This window comes from Acomys russatus, chromosome 26, assembly GCF_903995435.1.
Source record: "Acomys russatus chromosome 26, mAcoRus1.1, whole genome shotgun sequence".
Classification (NCBI taxonomy): Eukaryota; Metazoa; Chordata; class Mammalia; order Rodentia; family Muridae; genus Acomys; species Acomys russatus.
In genome coordinates this window covers 4,172,780-4,193,217 of record NC_067162.1, presented here as the reverse complement: position 1 = coordinate 4,193,217, position 20,438 = coordinate 4,172,780, and the positions used below count along the sequence as shown (strand labels likewise).

General features: G+C 46.2%; 1 protein-coding gene across 2 annotated transcripts in view; it reads left to right on the top strand.

Moving 5' to 3' along the window:
• The window catches only part of Arhgap10 (Rho GTPase activating protein 10), a 261,328-nt gene that overhangs the window by 160,387 nt on the left and 80,503 nt on the right, over positions 1–20,438 (top strand). The window contains exons 15-18 of one of the 2 annotated variants that reach the window (XM_051169161.1): positions 2,926–3,013; positions 11,260–11,318; positions 16,295–16,400; positions 18,124–18,283. In XM_051169161.1, the coding sequence (XP_051025118.1) occupies positions 2,926–3,013; positions 11,260–11,318; positions 16,295–16,400; positions 18,124–18,283 (413 nt within the window). Of the gene's footprint in view, positions 1–2,925; positions 3,014–11,259; positions 11,319–16,294; positions 16,401–18,123; positions 18,284–20,438 lie in introns of those variants that run through there. The other variant, XR_007833198.1, reaches the window with a different exon arrangement.

The following is a 20,438-nucleotide window of genomic DNA, read 5'->3' as shown; positions in this document are numbered from 1 at the left end:
CTCACAACATATGTGGTCTGATGGACTTCGCTATTTATAAGCCTAGTTTGCAACAAAAGACACAGAGCCATAGAAGAAAAAAATAACAGACTTTTAATGTAAAATATTTTCTTGTTTACTTTGTTGAACAGTTTTCTTACATAGTTTGGAGGAAAGTGAGCAGCGCAGCCGGAAACATGATTTTTGGTGATAAAGCATATTTATAAGACACATGTGCTTTTTGCTTCTTCAAGCTTTCAGAGGAGAAAAAGAATTGGCCCAGTCTGTGCTGGCTAGGGCGCTCTGCTGTGAGTGTGGGGTGCACACTTCCAGCTTCAAAGAAATGCAGCAGTTATGCAAGAAGGAAACATTCACACAGGAATAAAATGATGCCAGCCCCTTGGTTCTGTGCTTGTTTGTTTGGAGTTTTAACTAATGGGTTAGGGGGGAAACGTAAGGCCCTTCACTTGTGGTACAACACGAACCCTAATGAGCACCCTAATCCTAAATGGAGTAGCACTTCCACCTAGCCCACTGACTGCAAAAGCCTGCCAGGGGTGATGGAGTGATTGGGAAACAGAGGACATTTAGTAGAGCATTAATTATACATATATATACAGTCATTAACTTCTGATGTGACAGCTGCTTTTGTCCTGTGAATTTAGAAGGATGGCTTCTTTTTTCTTTTTCTTTTTTGTTAGTTTGTTTTGTTTTGTTTGTTTTTTGAGACAGGGTCTCTCTGTGTTAGCCGTGGCTATCCTGGACTCGCTTTGTAGACCAGGCTGGGCTCGAACTCACAGTGATCACCTGCCTCTGCCTCCCAAGCGCTGGGATTAAAGGCATGCGCCACCATGCCCGGCGGCTTATTTTTTCCACAGAAAGAATATGAATCTTAGAATTCAGAATGGTAGTCTGGTAGAATGTGGACATGAGAGCGTTCCTTTTGAAGCCTCTTGGATTTTAAAAGGGCGATTTGCTTGTAGCAAGTTTATTGAAAATGTTATCTGACTTGTATGTTAAAATGAGATTTAAATAATTGATTTAATGAGAGACAGAATATTCAGTTATACAAGTAATTGGTTGGCAAAGCTGTTAGAACAGAATTATTTAGTCCTAGTTATAAAGGATTGCATCTTTAATCAGGGTGCTTAATTTGATTTCTTGAATGTATCTGCAGCTTGTCTGACAGGCTCAGTAACAAATGAGTTCTGAATCGGAGGGGCTAATCAAAATGTAATCAGTGTCAGTTGCCATTGTTGTAGTTTATTGCCTATTGCTGTCAGCCGCCGTAATCAAGAAACGCTGGAGTGCCTAAAATGTCTCCAGACCTTTGAGTAATTGACTTCATATGTGTGATGTCCTGGCTGTAAAATAGCCATCACTTTCTGTTTTACTCTCAGAAAGTTTGAGTCCAACTTGGAGAACTGATTCCTTTGTTGTCATGCCCATGCCTAAAGCTTTTCAGCAGTGTGTGCAGCTAGTATGGCTAATTTGACAGCCTTTCTTTTATAAAAGTGATTATATAAAAGGTACCCACCCCACCCCCCCCCCCCACCCCCACAGCGGCAATTCTGGTATAAGGGAAGGGGAAATCCGGAAGCACCTAGTTCTGTTTTTAGTTGAGGCATGACTCTGGAGTGAGGGACAGGGGCCTTTGCTGTAGGTGTTTACTGTCCCCTCCTCACTGCAGGAGCGTGGAAAGCCAGGTAGATTTGTAGCGAGGGCTGGAAATCACCCTTCTTTGTAACCTGTTTTCTCCCTCCTTCCTTCGGGGAGAGCACCACCACGGGATGGCCTTGGTCTTAATGACCCAGCTGCGGCAGGGTCTTCTATTAAGAATTCATGTGAGTCTGCCTGTGCCCTTGGTTTGTTAGGATGCTCGCACTAGTTTACAGGAGCGTTTGCTCTGCTAAGATCTCCACGGTGCAGATGAGGATTTGGGACTCCCTTGCTTGGAGTGGCTCACTGGTCCAGGCTGGTACAGCATTAAAGCTCAACATTGGTATGCCCAGGCTGCCAGCCAGGCTAGGTGTGCTGGCCCAGACAGACGGAAATGGCACTATGCTACAATGTTTGCCTTCACCACTGTTCTGTCATTGTATTTCAACCTGGATTAACTCTTTAAACTCCTCCCTCTCTCCCTCCCTTTCCTCCCTCCCTCCCTCCTTTCCTCCCCTCCCTCCCTCATCTTTTCCTACTTTAGATGTCATCTCTCTCTTTCTCCTTCTCCTTCTTTCTTCTCCTTCTTTCTTTCTTCTTCTTCTTCTTCTTCTTCTTCTTCTTCTTTCTTCTTCTTCTTCTTCTTCTTCTTCTTCTTCTTCTTCTTCTTCTTCTTCTTCTTTTTGAGACAAGGTTTGTCTGTGTAGACCTTGCTGTCCTGGAACTAGCTCTGTAGACCAGGCAAACTCACAGAGACGCACCTGCTTCTTCCTCAGAGTGCTGGGATTAAAGACGTGTACCACCATGTCCAACCACCCCCCCCTTCCCCCCTTTTTAAAAGAACACTTAGCTATTTCTAAAAAAAGAGCATCTGCAGACAAAGTATCAGTCAAAGTGCTGGTGGAGACCAGCCACGTCCATTCAGCTGACCCGAGCTGGGGCACACTCCCGAGTTGAGCGGCGCCTTAGTGATGCTGCGGTGTTCGTTTCCTGTGAGCTGGCTTGCTGCAGTGATGTGCCTAGTCTCATCCTTCCACGCGTAGTCTCATCTCAGATCCTTTTGCTTTTATCTCCTACAGACATTCCGAAGTACTAGGGTTGTCTGGGAATAGAGGGAGCTTATGCTGTCATCAAACAATGACATAGAATGCGTTTCTTGAGAAACTCCAGCATTAGTTGTCTGTTGTTTGGCCACTTAACATTCAAGTTTCGTGAGCTAGTTGGATCTTTCTGGACGGTCACGGTTTTAACTAATGTTTTTTTTTCCCCCCCTTGCTTGTTCACCAGACGTCACAACATGCGATGAGCTGGACCTGGAGAATTCCGGAGACTGGGAAGTGAAGACTGTAACCAGCGCCCTGAAACAGTACCTGAGGTGAGCGCCCATCATAGGCCCACGCTCACGCCACAGCAATGGCGGTCAGTCCTTGTGCCAACACTGACAAGGAGAAACTAAGCCCGCAGTGACGAGCACTGTCTTAGTTACTGATCTATCGCTGCGAAGAGACACCATGGCCAAGGCAGCTTATAAAGGAAAGTGTTTAACTGAGAGCTTGCTACAGCTTCAGAGAGTTAGTCCATGGTTGGAGTGACAGGATGCATGGTGGCAGGCTTGGCCCTGCAACAGTAGCTGAGAGCTCACATCTGACCCATAGTTGTAGACTTTTGAACCCTCAGAGTCCCCCGCCCCCTCCAAGAAGTCCACACCTCTTACTCTTTCCCACATAGTTCTATTAACTGGGGACCACACCCTCAAATATGTGAGCTGTGGTGTTAGTCTCACTCAGAGCACTTCAAGCTCCGCAGGTTAAGTAGGCTGAGCAGAGGAGGAGCCGTGGCTTCTGACGGAGATGCGGAAGGGTTCCGTTGCGCAGCAGGCAACAACAAGGAAGAAGGCTAGCTACTGAATATATCGCATCTTTTATTTATGTTTTATCTAAAAGGAAGACTGCTTTGATTGAACTATTTTGAACAGAAAAGTATATGATAAGACGTAAAAGTATTTGAAAAATGTCCTTGTGTTTCTAAAGAAAATTTAAGTCGTGTATTACAGAAAACAACACAGGGCTGGGATTAGAAAAACATTCTGTAGCTGGGCGTGGTGGCGCACGCCTTTAATCTCAGCACTGGGAGGCAGAGGCAGGTGGATCGCTGGGAGTTCGTGGCCAGCCTGGTCTACAAAGCGAGTCCAGGACGGCCAGGGCTACACAGAGAAACCCTGTCTCCAAAACAAAACAAAACAAACAAAACAAAAAGCATTTGACTTCAGCTGATGTTTCATTTCTTCAGTAAAGGAGCTTACTGGCTGAAAGCTTACGGTGTTCTGAGGAGCAACAGTAGGGAGGAGCTGGAATTCTCTACCATGACTCTTTGACATTTGATGTTTCTGTGGCAGAAAGAGTGAGAGGTGGCCGTGCTTGCTTGCCGAGTGCAGGGCAAATGTAGGATGCTGAAACAAACCTAGGATGGGTCTCATGTAATATTACATTGGAGTCCATGAGCACCCGGGAGTCTAATCATGTTTAACTTTGTGACGAGGCCCAGAGAGGGGAGTGCGGGGATCTTCGGGACGCACTGTGCTTCCCTGGGCGGCAGCAGCAGCATCCCACCACTCATTTCAGCCTTTGCCCTGCCACTTTTTTTTTTTCTTGATACTAAAAATATTCTTGCACATATATTATTGTACTATAGAGTTCTGTGCATTTTCTATGGCCTTTTATACGCTCATGGCGTCATACGGCATGTTTCTCTAACCTTTGTATTCCCTGAAAAATGGTTAAGCCTGTCATCTTTACTGGGCTCAGATTAGGTCTTATTTAATTACTTTATTTACATAACCCATCACAGTGGTGCTACTTCCTTCCTGCTGTCCCACGTCAGCTTGTTGCTACTGCTTGTCCTGCTTTTTGGGTCTTATTAGAATTTATCACTGGGGGGGGGGGGCTGGAGAGATGGCTCAGAGGTTAAGAGCACCGTCTGCTCTTCCGAAGGTCCCGAGTTCAATTCCCAGCAACCACATGGTGGCTCACAACCATCTGTAATAAGATCTGGTGTCTTCTTGTGGTGGGCAGGCACACGTATGGGCAGAATACTGTATAAATAATAAATAAATCTTAAAAAAAAAAAAGGAATTTGTCATTGGGCTCAAATATCCATTACTAGCCCTTGAGCATTTCATTTAAGTATATATTTTAATTCTTAAATTATTACGTGCATTGTTACACAGTAATTAGTTGTTACAGCAGCAATCCCTGAAGCTACACATACCTCCTTAGTATCTAGAGTGCCATTAGTAGTGACTGAGGTTTAGATGCAGTTGGAATGGATGAGCCTGCCGTAGGGGTAGAATGTAGGTTCCCTGGAGAGAGCTAGGTACCTTATGCTCGTTGTAGTGTTTTATTCTGTCACTGACATAGTCAAACTCAAAGTTTTCAACTAGGGGCTGTTGGCTCTCTAGAGGATATTTGATGATATCTTCAGACTTTTTTTTTGGAGATTTATTTATTTTTATTTTGTGTGTATAGATGTTTTACCTGCATGTGTGCCCGTGTACCTGGTGTGTGAGTTTTCTGTGGAGGCCAGATGAAGGCATCAGTTCCCTTTAGACCTGGAATTACAAGGGATTCTTAGCTGTCCTGTGTGCCCTGGGAAGTGATCCTGGGTCCTCCGGACAGCAGTTAGTAATCTTTGCTTCTGAGCCATCCTGGCAGCCCTGCAGTTTTTAATCGTCACAGTTACTGGAGGGAGTATTACTGCCAGCTGTGCCATGGGTAGAGGCGGCAATGAGGCTGCTAATCTCCTACAGTGCACAGGACGCCCTGCTCTCCTCCTTTCTGTAAAGAATTGTTTGCTCCCTAATGCTAAAGCTGAGAACACCTATGTTAGGTGGGCAAAGTAAAGAGAGAGTGGGGTAACAATAGAGTGGGCTGTGATTGCTCCAGTCTGGCGGGCGGCCTTGGATCTACTTACTGCTCGGTACATTATACCTAGTGCAGGTAAAGGGATTAACCAAAATGGAAGTTCTCAATGGAAAACTTGAGAGCAAACATTGAACTCTTGGTAGTAAATTGTGCTTCCTGCTTCTTCTTCATGGAGTTCTTTTCTTTGCCCTAGTTAACGTGTAAACTGGTGGTTTCCTTTTGTATGCACGCTTTGCTTTTGGAGCTTGGCATCTCAGAAGCTAGTTCCTTACTGATGCTGGTTGTGCATTACGTTATTTCCCTCTTTCCTCATTTGCTTTATTCCACTGAATTCCACTTTAGATCAACCATTGCACACAGAAAAAGATTATGTGACACTGTTACCATATAAGTTGGTCCAAAATCCAGGCATCTGCCTGCGTCGAGTGATTTTTCTAAAATGGCAGAAGTGCTGGGAGCTGTGCGAGACGGGTGGCCATCTTATGTCCTGGGCTGTAGCAGCTGTAGGGTGCATCAGTTATGATTCAGGAGGGGTTTTAAGTGGGAGAAACCTTGAGACTTTTTGTACCTCATGGTCCCTATGGAGTTCTGGCTGAGGCAAGTAATTTCTTCTGGCCTAAGAGAGATGCTGTGTAGTGGGGTAAAGGATTGGGGGGAGGGGGGAGGCCTGGAGTCAGCCGGCTGGCCAGGGTCAAAGTCCCAGCTCCGTCACTTACAATGCCAGGACATAGCTCTGAACCACAATGTTCTTTCCTCTCAACCTTTTGCCTGTGAGTGCTCCCTGCAAGTTGCCGGCTGCTGCATTGGATGCGAAGCTGGAGGTAGAGGAAGAGGAAGGGGCAGCCAAAGCACGGGGCAGAATCAGAAAGTGGGGAGGCAGCCTGGCTGTATCTTGGAAAACACAAACCAAACAGCTCATAGTGAAGGAGCTTGTGGCACCTCCCTTTGTCTCTTCTGACCTCACTCGGGCAGTGTTTTATGTCTCCTGTGGGAGAGGCCTTAATCCTAGCCCTCTTGAGTGATTTCCTTTATTTCTTCTTCTTCTTTTTTGTTTTGTTTATTCACTTTACATCCTGAGTAGCCCCCCTCCTTCCCTGCTCTTCAGAAAATGGGAGTGGCCCCCCCCCCCCCCCCCCCCCCCCCCCCGCAGCACATCAAGTCTCATCAGGACTATGCCATCCTCTTCCACTGAGGCCAGATAAGACAGCCCTGCCAGTGGGAAGTGGTCGAAGAGCAGGTAGCAGAGTCCATGTCAGAGACAGCCCCTGCTGCCCTTACTAGGGGACCCATATGAAAACAAAGCTGCCCATCAGTTATGTCTATGCAGGCCCTAGGTCCAGTCCATGCATGGTCCTTGGTTGGTGCTTCAAGCCCCTCTGGGACCTGATTAGTTGCCTCTGTTGGTCTTCTTGTGGAGTTCCTGTCCCCTCCGGGCCCTTCTGTCCTTCATGCCTTCCAAAAGGCTCCTGGTGCCCCGGCTGCTGTTTGGCTGTGAGTCTCAGCCTATAGGCAGTCCATGGCTTTAATTGCCAGTGACACAGTCATTGCCACTGTTTCCCATTCTTAGGAAAAAAAAAGAAAGAAAGAAAGAAGAAGCAGTTTGCGATGCTTCCAGTCATGTGGTTTTTACCTGGAAGAAACATCTTTTCAGTGTGGATATTGGAATGGGTTTTTAGGGACGGAAACACCAGGTCGGGTAAATATTATGATTTATATCCCCCCCCCCCCCCATTCCAACGGGCGGCAAAGAGGTGGCTTAATACACGCCAGCGGGAGGCTGAGTGACTCAGCATAACAACGTTTGGGTGCAGGACTTGCCATTTTTATTACTGCTTCCCTAACATTAATGATATTTATTTTTCTACAGTACTGCCAGCTAGCCATGTGGCAGTGATATAAGTAGCTGGTAGAAGATATTTAGACACAGTTTCAGTCTGGTTGGAGAAGAAGCCCCCCACGGTGCTGCTAAGAATCCTTCCGACGCAGCACCTGAACTTTTCTTCTGTGAAAACGGATAACCTTTCTCTTCCTTTGCAACTTTCTGCTCATCTGTACTTGGTAACAAAACCTTCTGAATATTGACTTTATTGCCTGCCTTTCTCCTGACTGAGGCTTTGATGTCACACATTTGTCTTTAATTAGGAATAAGGGAGAGGAGAAGGAAGAGAGAGGAGTCGAGGCAGTTGGTTCTCTGTGCCGGAAAGTGGTACCTGTGACCAGTGCACACTGGCACACAAGCAAACTGTGTGCAGGAAACATGCCTGCAAACATTTTGGTTTTGAATAGCTTTTCCTCATGGATGTCACATGTGTATTTTTATTCTTTTATAAGTAGAAAATTTGAAGTGCTATGTACCATTAACAGCTTTTTTTGAAGAATAATTGATTTGGAGTGAGCTGCACATGTTTGTAGTATGCGTTCTGATGAGCGTGGTATCTTTACACACCTATGATGCCATCCCCATAATCAATCCTGAGCCTGTCCATCACCCTTCTGAGCTTTCTTTCTGCTCCCCTCTGCGCTCCTTCCTCGTCACGTCCTTACCCAGGTAACTCTTTCTCTGCTTTACGTCTTTATGTGTTAACTTGCAATATTATGATCTTTGTAATGGAGTTGTTCAGTATGTACTTCAAGAACTGTTATTTTTGACTTAGCATAGTTAGACTAATTGTTGTGGCATGTTGAAATCCATTGATCTATAGATGTGTATTTGGGTGGTCAGTAGCTCTTAGCTGTTCAGCACAAAGCTGCTTAAATGTCTTTGTGTAAGTCTTTGAGAGAGACAGTGATTTTCGTTTCTTTTGGAGGATCCCTAGTGGGCAGGCACCTGGGCCGCGTGGGAGGGATCCGCTTAACTGGAAACTGATCAGCTTCTTCAAATGTGACGCACTTCCTTGCGTTCCTCCTCAACAGTGTGCAGGAGTCCTGTTGCCGCTACGTCCTCCGAGTGTGGTCAGCTTTTCTTACTTCAGTCTTTCTGATAAGTGTGTTGGCACCTCATTGTTGTTTTGGTGTGAACTTCCTCAGTGTCCAAAATTTTCTGAGTGTGTGAGCTTACTCACCACCCTTGTATATTCTTAGGTGAAGTATCTGCCCACTTAAAAAAAAAAACAATTTTTTTCTTTTAAAAGTTATTCACACATTTTAGAAATCAATCCCTTTTCACATTTGCTCTTTACAGATGTCCCAGTGAATATCTCCTCCCCTTTCTCACATCTAACCATACATACCCATACCCCCACACACCACATACCCCCACATACCCTCACATACCCCCGCACACCCGCATCCCACCCCCCCACTCCCACCCCCACCCAGACACCCCACCCCCCACCCCCACACACCTACCACACACACCCACACCCCACACCCATACACCACCACATACCCTCACACCCCCCCACACCCCACATCCCACCCCCCCACTCCCACCCCCACCCAGACACCCCACCCCACCCCCCCACCCCCACACACCTACCACACACACACCCCACACACACCACCACACACACCACCACATACCCTCACATACCCCCCCACCCCCCACCCCCACCCAGACACCCCACCCCCCCACCCCCACACACCTACCACACACACACACACCCCACACCCACACACCACCACATACCCTCACATACCCCCCACACCCCACATCCCACCCCCCCACCCCCACCCAGACACCCCACCCCCCCACACCCCCCCCACACACCACCACATACCCTCACCCCCCCCCACACCCCACATCCCACCCCCCCCACTCCCACCCCCACTCAGACACCCCACCCCACCCCCACACACCTACCACACACACACACACACACACACCCACACACACACACCACCACATACCCTCACATACCCCCACACACACCCCACACCCCCACTCCCACCCCCCCACCCAGACCCCCCCCCCCCCCACACACCACACACCCACACACTGAACACACTCTCTGACCAGAGGTTGACTTTGGCTGTCACTACCTTATTTTTTGAGACAGCCAGGGTGTTCCATTGAGCCCAGAGTGGACAGCCCCAGAAGGATGCTCCAGCCTTTGCCCCCGGAAGGTGGATGACACTGTGCAGCCCACACTCAGCTTTTGATTTGGCTGCTCTTGTCATAAACACTTTGCCCACTAAACCATCTCCTCTGACCTGCCATTTTTATTGAAATAGAAGAATGTATCAAAAATGTACTGTGTATAATAACTCTCAACTTTTCAAAGTTGATAAAGATTTGTTTCGTAGCCCAGAATATGTTTCTCTTACTAAGCACATTGTCCGTGCCCCATGGGTTTATTACGTATTCTGCTTTTGGGTAGACAGTCATTTAATTAAAGGGCATGCGCTTAGGTGATAGAGGTGGGTAGTTTTGCTCAAATGGTGTGTTTCCTAGCTGATTTTCTTTCTGCTTGGTCTGTCAGTAATGAAGACAGAGACACTGAGATCCCTGCCTGCAGTTGGGTATCTGCCTACTCCATGCAGTCTTGTTGGGTTTTGTTCAAGCAAGCTCTGTTGCTTGATCTGAGAGTGAACCCTTGTCTGTTCCCAATGGGTTAACTCTTTAATCAAGATGGAACAGCTTTCCCTATTCATAGCACTACCTGTAGCTTTTTTGTGTGTGTAGCTTACATTGTCACACCTGTGTATGCACACGTGTGTATTTGACTGTATTTGTAGAGAGGGATTCTGAGTGCCATGTTTATGCCCTGTCAAAAGCTCTCAGTACCCTGATCTTTGCCCTTCAAAGCAGTTCTGAAGATTGACACTTATTCTCTGGGGATTATACAATTGACAGACCTGGCCTGGTGGGGTTGAAGATATTAGCAGGATTGACTTAAGTTCAGCATCATGCTACCTACAGGACAAAATATGCTGCCATTTGGATAATGCAGTTTGCAAAAAACTACGTCCTGTCTTTTTTTTTTTTTTTTTTTAAATACATTGTTATCAATCTTGATTTTATCTCACTGTTTCATAGCCATAGATTACAATGACGTCAGTTTTTTGTTTTTTTAATGTTTCTTTTTTATCAGTGCTTCTCAACCTTTCTGATGCTGTGACCCTTCAATACAGTTCCTTATGTTGTGGTGATCTTCCATAAAATTATGTCATTGCTACTTTATAACTGTAATTTTGCAAGTGTTATGAATTGTGATGTCAGTATCTGATATGTGGCCTCAAGGGAGTTGTGACTCACCAGGTAGAGAACCACTGTTCTGTGTGCGTTTAGGCATAGCAATTAAAAATACTATTTTTTTAGTAGAAATATTAAGAGGTGAGGGTTTATTTTTTTCTTTAATATTTTCTGTGTATTCTTTGATGTCAGTATTTTAAAATGCCTTTCAAAACTCTCCACTTAAATTTAGTTATAAAATAGTTAGGTTAAATACATTAGTGTGTGGAACTCTTACATGTAGAGCTAGATGGTCATTCCCAGGATGACATATGAAACATCCTGTGCTTACGCCTGTTAAGAATTTGTGGTTGGTTTAGAATTGATGGTGTCTAGGAGAAATCGCAGTTGGCAAAGTAGTCATTGGGGTTTACATATCTTTTGATATTTAAAGGTATCCAGTGGGGAGAGCTGGCATGCCAGCCCAGGAGTGCACAAGCAGTTTAACATAGTGCTGTGAATAAACTCAGAGATGAGCTGCCTGCATTTGCTTGGAAATGAAGCTGTGTTTTGTTTTGTTCTTTCCAGGAGTCTTCCAGAACCGCTCATGACCTATGAGTTACACAGAGACTTCATTGTTCCGGCCAGTAAGTACCCCGTGGACAGACAAAGACTGAGACTTGTGGCTGATGAAAAGTTGACTTACTGGTAAAAGGGGAAGCACTGTAGAAACCACTTCCTCCTTTTAGAAAGTGAGCAGAAAGACTTGGTTACAGATCAGCCAACGGGCATCAGCGGTTAACTATTGTTTCTTTGTCGCTGGTAGATACTGGCTATGTCAGGCCGCGCAGACCTTGTCTTCAGGAGCCAGTTGTGTCTGCTGCGTCACACTCTCATTTCGCGGCAGAGACCTAGCATTAGCGTGAGCAGAGGGCTGCAGGCCGGGCCAGTATTTGGCTTGTAGGAGGCCGGGAAGACGGCAGATGTGGACATGGTGTAGGCTGGAGATAGTTTCACTTACAGAAACGTACATACGGGCGTTACAGGCAGAGGGATTATTAGGAGATAGTGCCAGGAGCCCAAACTACTTGATAATGGATAATATAGGATACAGTGTTGAAAGGAAAGGGCCATTAGCTGGTGAATTTTAACCTGAGGCTAGGTTTTCTGACTCAAAGCCACTGGAATATTTGTTTGTGCCAATACTGTGTATCTATCTGTAGTGTGATGAGCATGTGTGCTGGTCTGTTTTGTCTCATATGGCTCTGTTTTCATCCTCAGTATGGATCTTAGTCATCCTTCTGAAGGGTACTGAGGTTAGGTAATTAAGAGGTAAGGAATCTGAGGTTGAGACATATTAAGTAACTGCCAGGTTGTAGAGACCCTACGTGAAGTTAGAACTCATCTCCACTGTCTAGATTCCACAATGTTGGTTTCCGTAGGTGCACTGACAGTAGCTGAGATTGTATTCCCACACCCCCTGGATATATTTTATAGTTTAATCTGTTGAAAAATTTACAGCAATCCCATTGGTTCCTGTGCCACTGCTGCCTGGACGTGGCTTTAAATGTTATCTTCTTGTGAGGTCTCAACTCCAGGCTGTGTGGCATCCCTAAGCTGTTGGAGAAAGAATCCCTCTGTTGGCCGTATTACACCGCACGCAGAAAAAGAAAGCTTTTGGAAAAAGCCAGAGTACAGTTGTGCTCAGAATTATTCTGAAACAGAGAACTTGTATGATCAAGGAAGTAGGGGAAGGTTTTCTTGGCAAACAACACAAGCAAATGCTTAGTTATTTTAACTTCTTCCCTGTGGCAGTTTTGGCAGATAAAGGAAAGAAATTAAATTTAGTTGGAGGACAGTTTCGGGTTGTTCGTCCTAGAGCCTGGAAAAAGCCGAGGGGTGCCAGCTTGCATCTAGAGTTTTTCGCATTCTGGAGGAAGAGGGGTTGTGGAATGAGGTTTTAAATCACCACAAGTTAGTGTCATGAGAATTATTACCATGTGTGACTAAAAGCTTGTGTTCAGAATCTTAATGTCAAATGTCTTTTACCAGATGAGAGGTTCCTGCCCGTTTAGAGGTAATGAAGCCCGAAATGGCCGGGTTTGTTGGTCTGTTTAATTGTGTGTTGCAAAGAACCGAGTAGACACACCAGGTCTGACCCGTGGTGGGTCAGGACGCAGTGTTTTGTTTCCTGACCTTGTGGCTTTGCTGTAATAGTTTTCATACTGATTTGAGTAGCGAGACTACTGTAGAAGAATACCGTAGCTCTTGTAGTTACTGGCATGAACTTTACCCAAGTGCAGTTGCAGTTGGAAGGGGCCCACACTAATCTGGTTTAATGAGAACTACAAGTATAAGTGGGTTTGCTTACTTAGGGGTCCAGCGTGTTTGGGGCAGAGTTTGAGTTCTCACTTACCCTTCCTCTGTCCTCGGTGCCTCCTGGGGAAGAGCGTGGGAGCACATCCTCAGCCATTTTGTACATTGTAGGTAGTGAGCATTACAGAATTCAGATGGCCCAAAAGAGCCTCCTTTTGAATATTGGTGAATTGGGATTGTGATTAAAGTATCATTTTCCTCTGGGAACAGCCCGGCGTACCTTGTTTTGCCCCATGTCTGTGAGCTCAGCTGATGGCTAACATGGCCCCACGTGGGCGGCCTTTGTTTGTGCTGCTCCTTCCAGCCAAGGAGCTAATTCTTTGCCATTCGGTGCTGGCTGCTGGCTGTGATGTTGAGAAGCGCGAGGTCTGAAGGCCCCTCCCGGCCTCCTTCAGTTCCTTTCATCCAGGTGTTTGCTATCGTTTTCTGTCAAGAATGTGAGTTCTTCAAGTTTATAACACAAAGATAAGAATTCGTGACTCACTACTAAGTGCATATCTTTTTGTTTGTTATTGTGAAAACTCAACTTTCCAGTACTGAACGCATGAGAAACATTTTTCCGTTTCAGAAATTTGAAAGCCTTAAACCGTTAACCACATTCATTAGGTTTACTAAAAGACTGAAAACGCCTGTCCATGAGAGACTTTACTGTTCTTTTGGGGGTAGAAATCCATAAGTCATGACTATCTTGATGGTCTGCGCAAGAATTCACAGGACTCTGTTAACCTGTGCACAGCTGGGAGCATCTACCTGGAAGCCCTTCCTCCACGAGGCCTGCTGCTGCCTTTGAGAGTGATGGAGTCCGCGCTCTGTAGCCTCAGAGTCCTTGACATGTCAGCGGAGAACGTGGGGCCCCTGCTGGGCTGGACTTACATTGGACTTAGCATGAGATAGACAAGTTCATCCTGGCTGCCTGGTGTTGGGTACTTAGAGCCATCTCCTAGCTCTTCTGCAAACGAGAATGCTTGTATTTCTGTAGCGAGGACACTTGTGCAGCACACCGAGTAACTACAGCATATCCAGAGTGGTCCATCCCTTCTCGCGTGCGCGCGCGCGCGCGCGCACACACACACACACACACACACACACACACACACGAGGAAGAAGGAAGGCATTACAGGGCTTGAATATGTAATGTCTCCGGTTTCCCGTAGCTGCCTGTGTTCGTTTTAGAGTAGGTGAGGACCACAGGAGGATTGAGCCTGCAGTCCTCTTCACATGGTGACTGAGGCTGGCCTATCTCCTAGGAACTACTTGGAAGGTTACTTACTGCTCGTAACTTCCTTACATTAAATATCATGGATACATGTCACTTATATATTGAAGTAACTTAACACCGTCGGCCTGTGTGTACCTGTTAGGCTCTAGCAAGCGTGCTCATCCTCCAGCCTCTGTGTTAGGACAGCATAAGCAAACAGACATTGAAGCATGCTGACGTGTAATCACCCAATCATGCCTGTCTCTCTCTCTCTCTCTCTCTTTCTTTCTTTCTTCTTTCATTTATTACAGCAAACTCTTTAACCTCTAACACATTACAGGAATTTGGTGTACAATTAATTAAGTGCCCTTGATAAAAATGACACTTTTTTTTTTCATTCTTTGTCAGCTCATATCAATGAAAACATTACACGATGCATATAGCATAGGTAATGGAAAATAATGTAATTTAACCAGGTGGAGAGGACTATGTTACCTTATAAAGTGCCTATTAGTAGGAAGACTTGATGTCAAAACAATGTAAGTGGAAAAGTTAAAAAAGCAGACACAGGAAAAAATAGGTGTGTGTGTGTGTGTGTGTGTGTGTGTGTGTGTGTGTGTGTGTGTGTGTGTAAAAATGAGGGAAGGAGGTTGCTTTACTAAGTTGTAGGCCCCCAGGAAGAGGGGTTGAGACATGAAGTGGGAAGCTACTCTTTTTCTCAAGTAGCTTTCAAGTATCTTCCATGGTTAGAAATGGAAAAGAATTCCCTCACTAGAGGGTAGGAAACGTATCTTGTTAGCTTATGTTTCGGAGTGAGTGCTGAATCCCAAGATCACAAAGGAGATTTTTGTTGTAGGAAGCTGCTGTTAGTGCCAGGGTAGGCTCCTGAGCTAGCAGCCTTCAGAGTTCTAAATTTTTGATAATAAAATTGCCATCTTTGACAATTATTAGTCTTATTTCTGTGGAGCCTGTGACAACTTCTTCAGAGTTCTGCTTTTATTTTACTGTCTCAAAATCAAAGCACCAACCTGGAGTTATGTTCTTCTTCCTGATAATCTTCTCCAGTGTTGTGCAGTCATCTTGGCTGACATCTGGAGACTTTTATAGAAAGCCTCCGTATCAAGCATTTCTTTTGCTTCTGATATTTTGATATTTGATATTTGAGGCCTCCTGCATCCTGCAGGGCAGGGCTAGCTAGTTCCTAGTTACAAATTGTCGCCCTTTTTTCATATACTGATAATTAGTGCGAAGCCATGAGTTCTCGCTTGCTGCCATTCTCATTGCAGGCCAGTGCTGTAATCACCCAGGGACAGCTCACTGGACTCCGCACCCTTAGAAGTCAGAGGACCAATGCTGGCCCTTCTTGCACTGCCTTACTGGCTCCTTCCAGAAGGATCCACTGTAGACATTCTATCTCTGTGCCTCCTTCCCCTGTGCCCTGACTCATCCTAGCACCTCCTTGCAGGGCCATACATGGCTTGCATGGCTTCTGTTGGTAAGGCGCAATAAACACACACTTTCTCCTGTCAGCGTGCACTTGCCCTCCCACATGATCATACGTCATCAAAATGAGCCATGAGTTCAGGTTAGAAATGCCCCTTTCTGAGGTGCCTACATGATGTAACCTGAGCATATATTTTGGGGGAGTCACTTGAGCCTGTAGCGAAGAGGATCCTGCTGCTGCTTTTGGACTTGTGTTTCCTGGTGGGTAGCTAGAGACTTGACAGACAGTGTCATGTGAGCTGTGAGCTGACAAGAAGGGGTGTTGGTCAGGGGGAGTGACTGTTGGAACTGGCGAGCCCAGGGAAAGGCATGGCTTAGGCATACATGAAGCTACGTGGGGATGACCTGAAAGGTGGGGGCGCGTTCTGACCTTAGTAATGATGAGACAGATACTTTCATTTTCTCCGAAAATTGCTAAATGGTTAAGCTCACTTCAGATCCTAAACAGACAGACTGTTAAAATGCTTAGTCAAGGATAGTATGTCTGATTCTGAATACTCTAATAACTATTCTTTCTTTCTTTTCCTTTAAAAAAAAAAAAAAAAGAAAGTGGGAGCCCGGAATCCCGTGTTAATGCCATCCATTTCTTGGTACACAAACTGCCAGAGAAAAATAAGGAGATGTTGGATATCTTGGTGAAACACCTAACCAAGTGAGTGCTCTTCCCCTGATGTGGGTCTCGTGTACTGTTGTGGGTGCCGTGTGCCATTGTGGCTGCTATGTGCTGTTGTGGGTGCCATGTGCTGTTGTGGGTGCCATGCGCTGTTGTGGGTGCTGTGCGCTGTTGTGGATGCTGTGTGCTGTTGTGGGTGCCATACGTTCTTCTTGGAGCTGGGCTGTGTGCCCCAGTACCAGGGGCTGCTCCGAAGGCCGAGATGGACGCTTGACTCACTGTGTGTTTGGGACAAGAGTGGTGAAATAGAACACTCTTGAAGCTGTGTAATTATTTGCTTAACAGCACTGCCAGCAGCTCTGTGGTAGGAGGGGGTATTGTATATTGCCCTATACACAGATTGTGGGAATAGGATTATAAATCTGTTAGCAGATTGAGCTTGGGTCCACACACACCTAATGCTGAGTTTGAACATGTCCTTTAAGTTTGTTTAATTCTGTAATGGGTCCATTCATGTTTTCTGTCTGTAAAAGACAAAATGTATTAATTCAGTGGAGGAATTAACCTTTTAAATAAGAACGACTCCCAAGTCAGTATGCCTGTAAGATGTGAGTGAGGAGCTGTGCTTGCGACCTGTGTTTCGGAATGAAGCTGAGTGCCTGGAAGGTTCCAGGGGACCAGGTAACTACCTGACAGCCCTGCCTTGTGCAGCATTTGGGGAAGAGAAACAGAGACAGTGAGTGTTGAAATCATTTCAGCTAAGAGTAGAAGAACGAGGCGTGTTAGGACAACAGAGGGTGTGTGTTGGACTGTGAACCTTCCTGATGGACAGTCTCTTGTAGGATGACGTCCTGAATGAAGTGGCAGGCAGCTAAGAGCACCCGCATGCTGTTCGCTGAGCTGCAGGAGTGGAAGGAGTGAGTGAGAGTGCTCTGACTGAGCAAGTGCAGTTGTTAGGGCGCTGCACGGACTCTAGACGTCTGTGGTAGCAAGGGAATGGCGATCTGAGGAAAGAGGGGTGTTATCACTGCCTTTGTCTATGGATGACTAATACATGCTCGATGTGTGTTTTATGGAGAGAGATGTGCTTGTTGAAATGACAAGCAATATGACTTATTCTTGTGAAATGAAACACAATTAACTTAGGAAATACCATTTTTATTTCCAACTGTTGGTTCAAGACAGCTGCACAATTCTTTATATCTACACAAATCCACTCTTCTACTTAATATTGAACAAATATATGATGACAGTGCCGTTGAAAGAATGGCTGCTTAGACATGAGCTAGCTAGCACGAGGACTCTACTCAGCAGGAACAGTTCACAGAATTTTCCTTCACCTTGGCAAGGTCCCCAGCTGTGTTAGTTTTCCATCCCTGTGTCACACATTGGGGAGAGAACTGAACGGAGAGAAGGTTTGACCTGGCTCACTGTCGTAGGGACTCCAGTCTTAGTCAGCTGCTCTATTGCTCTGGGCAGGAAGTGAATCAGAATAGCATGATGGAAGGAGACTGGGCTGAGGAGATGGGTCACTTCAAGGAAGGAGAAGGGGAGGAAAGGAGGAGGGGGGAAGGGGAGGGAGGAGGAGTAGGGGGAGGGGGTACAGGGAGGAGGGGGTGGACAGCCCAGCCTGTGTGTGCTGGCTGCTGTTTGAGTCTTCTGCCTTTTTTTGTGCTAAGGAAATAGAGAGTCACAGAGTATCGAGTGCTCGGTAATCATCACCACCCAACTAAGGTTTTTCCTCCTTCTTCATCACTCTTAGCGTGTCAAATCACTCGAAGCAGAATCTAATGACCGTGGCAAACTTAGGAGTGGTGTTTGGACCAACTCTGATGAGACCACAGGAGGAAACGGTTGCTGCCATCATGGACTTGAAGTTTCAGAACATTGTCGTAGAGATCTTAATTGAAAACCATGAGAAGGTACCACTGACTTTTCTTCTTCAGTAGTACTTATGAGGTTGGTTTGTCACATGTACACGTTTCTGTCTGGTCGTTGCTGTGAATTTAATTCTCAGAAGCTGACATTTAGCTCGTTGCAACCAGATGCAAATGAATACACAGAGCAAATGCAATTATGGAGTAATTACTTAATTAATATTAGTCAGCTAATTAAACATTTTCATTTCTGTCTTTGAGTTTCCCCAATTACATGTGTTAGTTGCACCCCTTATGCTCTTGGTCAAGTGAGGACTTTTTAGCTTATAGAAAAAAATGAATGGAGAATTGCTGGTCACCTTTCTGATATGGTGACAAAGTACCTTATGTGGTCAACTTATAAGGAAGAGGGGCTTATGTGGCCCATGGTTTCAGGGGTTTCTCGGAACACGGTAAGTCATGGTAGTGCTGTGTGGAGGGGCAGACTGGTTGCCATTAGAGCCAAGGAAATAAGAGACAGGGACAGAGGGAGGGAGGAAGAGAGGGAGGGGAGGAGGGAAGGAGGGAGGGAGGCAGGTTCCTCTGTCATGAGGAGCGCATGAGAATTTCACCCCCCTGGGCCAGCCAGGAGCATTGCTCACCTGGAAGAATGCGAACCTTTTGCCTCTGGTTAGAGCTGGAGAGCTTCAGGCTGGAGCATGGGAGAAGATTCACTTGAGAATCTAGAGGATTTGGTACCTAAGTTCAGACCTGAGTGCGATTGGGTTTGGTGTGTAGTCTGCCCTGAAGCAAGAGTGTGGGGGCACAGCTGGCTTCTGTTGGGGAGGAGAGTGCTTTAGTGCCCAGTGCTGCTTTGCGCCCCTCCTTCCCCTCCTGCCCTCCTCCCCTCCTGCCCTCCTCCCCTCCTGCCCTCCTTCCCCTCCTGCCCTCCTCCCCTCCTTCCCCTCCTTCTCTCCTCCCCTCCTTCCCCTCCTTCTCTCCTTCCCTCCTGCCCTCCTTCCCCTCCTGCCCTCCTTCCCCTCCTGCCCCCCTGCCCTCCTTCTCCTCCTCCCCTCTTCCCCTCCTTAGAACTAAATTTCTTCCTCTTAAGAAAAGCAAAGACAGGCGCTCAGGACTGAGCAAGACAAATTTACCCTTAGCAAAACATACACAATTAACAAAAATGTACTGTTTGGGGGGCAGGGCGCAAAGCTCCTAGCCTTTTGGACCTTTCCTAGTTAAAAGTATATAATCCTGCCCCTCTTCCTGTCCTCAGAGTTTCAGATGTTACCCGCACTGCCAAATCTGTGGCCCTGGGGGAAGAGTCCTGGCTTTAACCCTTCTCTTAGGTAGCTGGTGTGTTGTTTAGTACTCTAACTCAGGCAAGACGCGACTTTAAAAATGCCTTAAAGTCTGTCACAAGTCTACCGGCTAGAGCTTGTCACCTTGATACCTCTGGCTGTGGCTGCCTCTAACATAGGGGGTGTGAAGACTGTAAAGACACGTGGCCACTCATTTGTGTGCAAAAAGAATTTTTAAAAAATTACGATTGTATTAAGTGCCAATCCTGTGCCAGGCACTGGGATGTAGGGACGAAACCGACAGGCACGTTGAGGGCTTTGTCCTGTAAGTGTCCTCTCAGCATGACGTACTTTGGAGCTTATTTTCCTGGTGGTGTCTGTTTCTCTCTGCTGGACTGTTGAGGGCAATGCTATTTTATACACCATCTGCTGCCCATTAGGCACACAAGGGATGATCACCGAGTGAACCAGTGCATCCCGCGCGCCCTGTGGGTGTGGGGGCAGTGGGAAGGAGGCTGCAGACAGAGAGAGAACCCCTGTGAGCCAAGTGTGAGGACTGCGCTTCTTGGCGCCTCCTGGTTGCTGTTTGTTGGGGTGGTATTGGTGCACGTGAACATAGGTTTATTCTGACAAGTTCATCTTGATACCTGATCTGTCAGTTTGTTTTACTATCATGATAAAGGCAGTTTGTTTGGGACACCGAGTCTCCTGTTTTAGTAGCCTCTGGTGGTGAATTTATGCATTCATTTATGGTCCCGTCACACTGTCATTGAGCCTCATTAGCATGCATTGAGTCACCTGGGAAGATGGCTCCTGTTCATTTTTAGAAAAATACATCATTTGCCTACTGTCTTCGGAACATGACAGTAGGTCAACTATCATTATAGTCAGTCTTAATTAGGGGACTCAGGGGCGGTTCA